This window comes from Mus pahari, chromosome 23 (genome assembly GCF_900095145.1).
Source record: "Mus pahari chromosome 23, PAHARI_EIJ_v1.1, whole genome shotgun sequence".
Taxonomy (NCBI): Eukaryota; Metazoa; Chordata; class Mammalia; order Rodentia; family Muridae; genus Mus; species Mus pahari.
In genome coordinates this window covers 7,106,906-7,113,003 of record NC_034612.1, presented here as the reverse complement: position 1 = coordinate 7,113,003, position 6,098 = coordinate 7,106,906, and the positions used below count along the sequence as shown (strand labels likewise).

Genomic DNA, 6,098 nt, shown 5'->3' with positions numbered 1-6,098 from the left:
AGTCCTTCAAATGCAAAGGAGAAGCCGCGACACTCATCCGCACCGCAGCCATGCACGTCCTGGCCTGCAGGCACCACGCGCGAAGCTTCGCAGTGACCCTGGCGCTCGGACCGCCCAGCTCCGGCTCAGCCAATCAGAGAGCGAAGGGGGCGTGGCCCGACCCGGGGTTGGTCCCGCAGCGGCAGTGAACTGCGCAAGCGCCCTACGTTAGCAGCACACGGGACTCGGCGTGCGAGTGTCTTCTTTCTCTCCATCGCCATGGCTGCCGACATCAGTCAGTGGACCGGGCCGTTGTGCCTGCAGGAGGTGGACGAGCCGCCCCAGCACGCCCTGCGGGTCGACTACGCCGGGGTGACGGTGGACGAGCTGGGCAAAGTGCTAACGCCCACCCAGGTACGGGGTGGGCCCGCCGCCGGGGAGACCGGGGAGACCCGGGCACAGCGGGGCGGAGCAGGCCTCGAGCTCAGCCTTTGTAACCCCCAGCTACGGGACAGGAGCGCCACCCGACAGCCGACAGCCTCTTCTGTAACCTTCTAATGTCCCGAGCTTGCAGTCGCCTCCCCAGGGAGCAGCCCGCACTTTATTAATGGCTCCGTGGCCAGCGCCTTCCCATTACCTCGTGTTGCCCGTGGCGGTGGCGGTGGCGGTGGCGGTGGCGGTGTGGGTGGGATGCTGACGCCCAAGAGCGGTTCCAAGCTCAGAGAAACTGGGTCTAACCGTTCTCTTTAGCTGTTGAGAGCTCAGGGTTTGGGATGGTGACTTTGGGGAGGTTTCCATCCGGAGCCCTGGCCGGTCTCCATTGTCCCAAACTTGGTACGTGTCCTTGGCCGCTCTCGTTTTCCGCAGGCGGATTACGCCTCAGCTGGCCCCAAGCGGACTGTTGGCCACCATATTTAAAGGCATTAGGTAGCTCGGGACCCCCAGTGAGGTTGTGGAGGAGGACCCGTTGCCACCGTCGGACTCCTGTCCCACCACTTTCTGTTAATAACGGGGGGAAGTGTTTGTGGAGGCTGGCGTGGTGTGTGTGTATTACATGTAGGGTCTCACTCTGTCGTAGCCCTGGCTGGCCTTGAACTCACAGAGATCTGCCTGCTTCTGCCTCTCCAGTACTGGGATTAAAGGCATGCACCACATCTGGTATTTTTTAAATTAAAAAAATTTTTTAGACTCCTGGCTCTTTAAGATTTCGTTTTGTGTTTTTAATTATGTGCGAGTGTGTGGCTCTGTGTGTGTGAGAGAGCAGGGAGCTGTGGAGGTCAGAAGTGAGATCAGATCCCCTGGAGCTGGAGTTGCAAGGTCTCCCCCCCAACCCCCATTCCCCCAGGAGTGCCAGGAAATGTCTACCCTTTGCAAGAGTTCTTGGAGCTGAGTCGTCTCTCCAGCCCCAAGCTTTAGGCTTTTAGTATTGGCCGTGCTCAGGAATTACCACTAATCTGCATGGGTGCAACTGCTATAAATGATTTTTGTTTGTTTGTTTTGGTAGTAAAAGAAATGAATAAAAATAATAACCCTCATATTTTACCTTTTGGGAATATAAGGTGGCAGTGTGTTGAGCTTTGAGGGCTTTTCTAGATTTTTCACCCCACTCTGGTTCCTTCCTACAGGTTATGAACAGGCCCAGCAGCATTTCATGGGACGGCCTTGATCCTGGGAAACTCTACACCCTGGTACTTACAGACCCCGATGCTCCCAGCAGGAAGGACCCCAAATTCAGGTCAGTTGGAAAAGATGGGGAAAGGCTATCTATCATCGAGATATGGAAGTCCCTGCTAGACTGGGATGTATAGACCTCCTGGGGTTACAGTCAGGGGGTGGGGGGGTTGTAGTGGTGGGGAGAAAGCCCGGCGGCCTTGTGCTGCACAGGCTGAGACTCCCCGAGCCGCCGCCTCAGCCCCGGGAACAGGGTCTCTTGGCGTGGGGCCCTCACGCTTGGCTTGTGGCTTCCCAGTGTATCATCTGCCTGTTGCGGCCCAGCATGGAGAATGTCCTTGGTGTCTGGTGCTCACAGTCCCTCACTCTCTGTCTCCGCAGGGAGTGGCACCATTTCCTGGTGGTCAACATGAAGGGCAACGACATTAGCAGTGGCACTGTCCTCTCGGATTATGTGGGCTCCGGGCCTCCCCGTGGCACGGGTAAAGGCTGTGTGTGTGTGTGTGTGGTGATGGGAATGGGGCTGGGTTGGGGTGGCTGCCACTGGGTTTCTTTCCGAGCCTTACTGTAAGGACGGCAGAAGCCTGCTTGTTTTTCCCCTCAGGCAAGTCCTTTCTGGTACGGTCAGCCTGTAGGATGTGGGTGCTGGAACTTTGGTTCTGATTGGGTAGGCCCTCTAGAACCACTTCTGGGACTCGTAGAGAGCTGGGTCTGTAAATGATTTGCCGTGGATCTGAAACATCAAAAGCCAGGGCCTCACACTAGACAAGGTCTCTGTCACCAGGCTGGCAAGTGTCCTGGGCAGAGAGGGCAGGGAGGGCTGCTGGGGGCTTCGCAGTGAGCTGCTGGGGGCTCTGTAGGCCAAAGTCGAGCCTCCTCTAATCTCCCTGTAATCTCTACCATGGGTGATCATGGAAGTGCCTGATCCTGTGAACAAGAAGCAAACACTGTTCATACTAATGCCAAAGATTGCCTTCCATATCTCTGTAACTCCCTTTCTCCCCGAAATGTGGCTGGGTACTTTGAAAAGATTTGGAAGACTGTAGTGAGACACATTGAGCACACTCACACTCACTCCCACGCACTCTCTCTTTCTGTGTTTTGTATTGACATGGAACACGAGAGTCAAGTCCCACTGTGCTCCTCAAATCTCATAAGCACCCCGAAGCTGGTGGGAGACACAGTTACGACTGGCTGCTTGTTATACACGGTTCCCTTTCACTGGAACAAGGCCACCGTGGTGGTGGGTGATGCTTGGCAGAATGACAACTTCCTGCATTCTTCTCTGACATTGTCCTGAAGAGAACTGACTGGAATAACGAGTGTCCAGTAAGGACCACAGGGCCATTGCTCACGGCTCGCCTTGTGTCCGTCGGCCCAGAAGATGGTTTACAGGCCTCTCCGTGTTCATAAGAGAATAGAAAGAGAAGTTTCCCAGGGACTCTTTAAGGTTCTCCAGGGCACCTACAAAAGCAGGTGATTTAATTACAGGCGGGAGGCACTGGGGAGTAGAGCAGTTCTCTGGAGTCCGAGCTGTGCTCTGCTTTGAAGAATAAAACCCTAGCAGCTCCCAGGTGTTTGGAAAGTTTAGCTTGCGTGATAAGCTGGTGGGTCAGAAGGTTTCAGGCAGAGGATTTGAGGCACACACATCTGGACACTCCAGGAAGATGGCGGCTTTTCTTGTCACCCTGAAGATCTTAGAGGTGGCCTGGTCCCTGTCGCTCCACTGGAGCTCAGCATTTTCTGATATGGGTCTCCATGGGTCACTTTGGAACTTTGGATCCCATGTGCCTGTGGGCAGAATGGGCAGGGTGTGGTACCTGGTGAGCGGCCACCATGTGACATCTTTTTTGTTGTTGTTGTTGTTTTTGTTTGTTTGTTTGTTTGTTTGTTTTTGAGACGGGGTTTCTCTGTATAGCCCTGACTAACTTGGAACTCACTTGTAGACCAGGCTGGCCTCAAACTCAGAAATCCGCCTGCCTCTGCCTCCCGAGTGCTGGGATTAAAGGCGTGCGCCACCATGCCCGGCGTGACTTACCTTGATGCTGGCTTGGGTTATGAGTTCGTTTCCTTTCATTATTTAGTATTCCCTGTGACAGTAGACGGCACGGTCCAGCCTTCCTCTCACCGGGTCCTTGGGCTGCAGCCAGGATGTGGGTGTTATGAATAGAGGCACTGTGTGCTTTCTGTATTCCTGCAGGGGTTTCCGTTGTACTTCTTTGTGCTTGCATAGATGTCCTAGGTCTAGGAATTGCTCTGGAGTCCTCCAAAATGGCTGTGTTATACTCTGATAGCCCAGAGAAAGTTGCTATGACTCAGTGCAGCCTGGCAGCTCACTGGCACAGTTGTGGGACTGCAGCATCTTTGTGGAGCGCTCCCATGGATGGTGACCGTCTCTCTCTCGCTTTGTTCTCAAACATGTAAATAACTTTTTTTTTAAAAAGATTTATTTATTTTTTATATGTAAGTACACTGTAGCTGTCTTCAGACACTCCAGAAGAGGGAGTCTGGTTTTTAACGGCTTTTTAAAAAGTTATTTACAGACTGGTGAGATGGCTCAGTGGGTAAGAGCACCTGACTGCTCTTCCGAAGGTCCAGAGTTCAAATCCCAGCAACCACATGGTGGCTCAGAACCATCCATAACAAGATTTGACGCCCTCTTCTGGACTGTCTGAAGACAGCTACAGTGTACTTACATATAATAAATAAATAAACCTAAAAAAAAAAAAAAACCATACAATTTTGACATAGTTCACGTAGCTCAGGCTGTCCTTGAACTTTCAGGGTAGTTGAGAGTGATCCTGAACTCCTGATCCAAGAAATGGGGTTACAGGTGTGCACCGCTCCACTCTGATTTATGCTGCGCTGTGCGGAAGACCAGGCTGAAGATTTGTGAATGTTGGGCAAGAGCAGTCCCAACCGGAGCGCACCCCTCTCCCCCACCCCCATCCCCTGACTGGCTGTCTGGTACTCGCCTCCCCTGCAGGTCTCCACCGCTATGTCTGGCTGGTGTACGAGCAGGCACAGCCACTGAGCTGCGATGAACCCATCCTCAGCAACAGGTCCGGAGACAATCGCGGCAAGTTCAAGGTGGAAACCTTCCGCAAGAAGTATAACCTGGGAGCCCCAGTGGCGGGCACGTGCTACCAAGCAGAGTGGGATGACTACGTGCCCAAGCTGTACGAGCAGCTGTCAGGGAAGTAGGGGTGCTGCCAAGGCCAGCAGTCCTGGGGCTCCACAGCCTTGTTGTGTAAAGCATGCCGTTCCTGCCCCCCTTACTACCCTCTCACTTCGAGTTCTCAGCTGTGCTAGGATAGAGGTTTAGGGTGTCTTCCTGCTCACGGCCTGTCCTTACGAGTCTGGATAGTCCCATCCCAGGTTCTGTTTGATTGAGTTCAGGTTCCATCTGGGGAGGTGTCCAGTGTTCTGATGGAGTCATTCTATCGTTGATTTAAAAGGAGCAACTCTGAAAAAAAAAAAACATTTCTGCCAGAATCAGGTCTAGAGGAGAGCCAGAGCTAGAGGTGTCTGTGAGTGGTTGAACAAGGAAACTTTGTCCAGAACTAGGCACAGTGGGGTTTTTAGAGTTGGGCGTTTAGGGTCCTGTCCCTCAACTGAGACAACCCAAGACTCCCAGCTTAGCTGAGCCCTGACTGTCCAGGTGAGGTGGTTGTTGCGTAGTTATCAGTGTCCCTCTAAAGAAAGGGGCTGCTGTGGAGAGAGACCCTCTTAAGGCCCTTGCTTCTCGGTGGGGTAAGCAAAAGTCACCTGAGTTGCCGAGTGCGCTGATCCTCCTCGTCAAATACAAATAAAAAGGCATTGCATTCAGACATTCGGATATTTCCTTCCTGTGTCTGGCTCCGGGCGGGGTGAAAGCCTCTGAGGTAAGCTGGCTGTCATCTGCTGGCCACAGGGAGGTGCTGTCCTTCATTTCTTCCTCCAGAGGTCTGTAGGCAGGGGAGCGGTGCTCTCAGAGGAGTTGGGTGGGGTGGCGTTGGGTGGGGTGGTGCAGGCCTTTGGACCAGCACTTGGGAGGCAGAGGCAGGTGGATTTCTGTGAGTCTTTGGCCAGCCTGATCTACATAGGGCGACCCTGTCTCAAAACAACAACAAAAGCCAGGTTCCCAGGCTTTAGGAGGGCCTGGAAATGGTGGATTGGGCCTGTGATCCCAGCATTTGAGGGGCTGAAGTGGAAGTATTGCATGAAAATATGTCATGCCCAGGACCCAGGTAGAGGAAGGAGAAAGCCGACTTCAGCAAGTTGAAATCTTCCTTCAGTAGTGATCTGTGGATGAGCACAATAAATGCCATTTTAAAGAGAATCAGGCTTGCTTCACGTCTTTTCTGCTTCTGTGCTCCTGTGAGAGACCTGACCAACAAGAGAAAGCTTTGTCTCTGTTGGTGGTTGAGCTATCACTGTAGGGAAAGCATCACGAGGTGGCCTGGGCC

General features: G+C 53.2%; 1 protein-coding gene across 1 annotated transcript; it reads left to right on the top strand.

Annotated features, from left to right (window-relative positions):
• The first annotated feature begins 207 nt into the window (after positions 1-207).
• On the top strand, positions 208-5,480 carry Pebp1 (phosphatidylethanolamine binding protein 1). The gene is made up of 4 exons (XM_021186898.2): positions 208-393; positions 1,605-1,714; positions 2,032-2,132; positions 4,637-5,480. The coding sequence occupies exons 1-4, from the start codon at positions 259-261 to the stop codon at positions 4,852-4,854; spliced, it is 564 nt and encodes a 187-aa protein (XP_021042557.1). The 5' UTR covers positions 208-258; the 3' UTR covers positions 4,855-5,480.
• The last annotated feature ends 618 nt before the right edge of the window (positions 5,481-6,098 follow it).

What these genes read in the sequence shown, in the direction of transcription:
- Pebp1 (XM_021186898.2), top strand. Translation starts at nt 259, where the DNA reads ATGGCTGCCGACATCAGTCAGTGGACCGGGCCGTTGTGCCTGCAGGAG. An exon ending in AAGTGCTAACGCCCACCCAG is followed by an intron (nt 394 to 1,604) that starts GTACGGGGTGGG and finishes TCCTTCCTACAG; the next exon opens with GTTATGAACAGGCCCAGCAG. An exon ending in AGGAAGGACCCCAAATTCAG is followed by an intron (nt 1,715 to 2,031) that starts GTCAGTTGGAAA and finishes CTGTCTCCGCAG; the next exon opens with GGAGTGGCACCATTTCCTGG.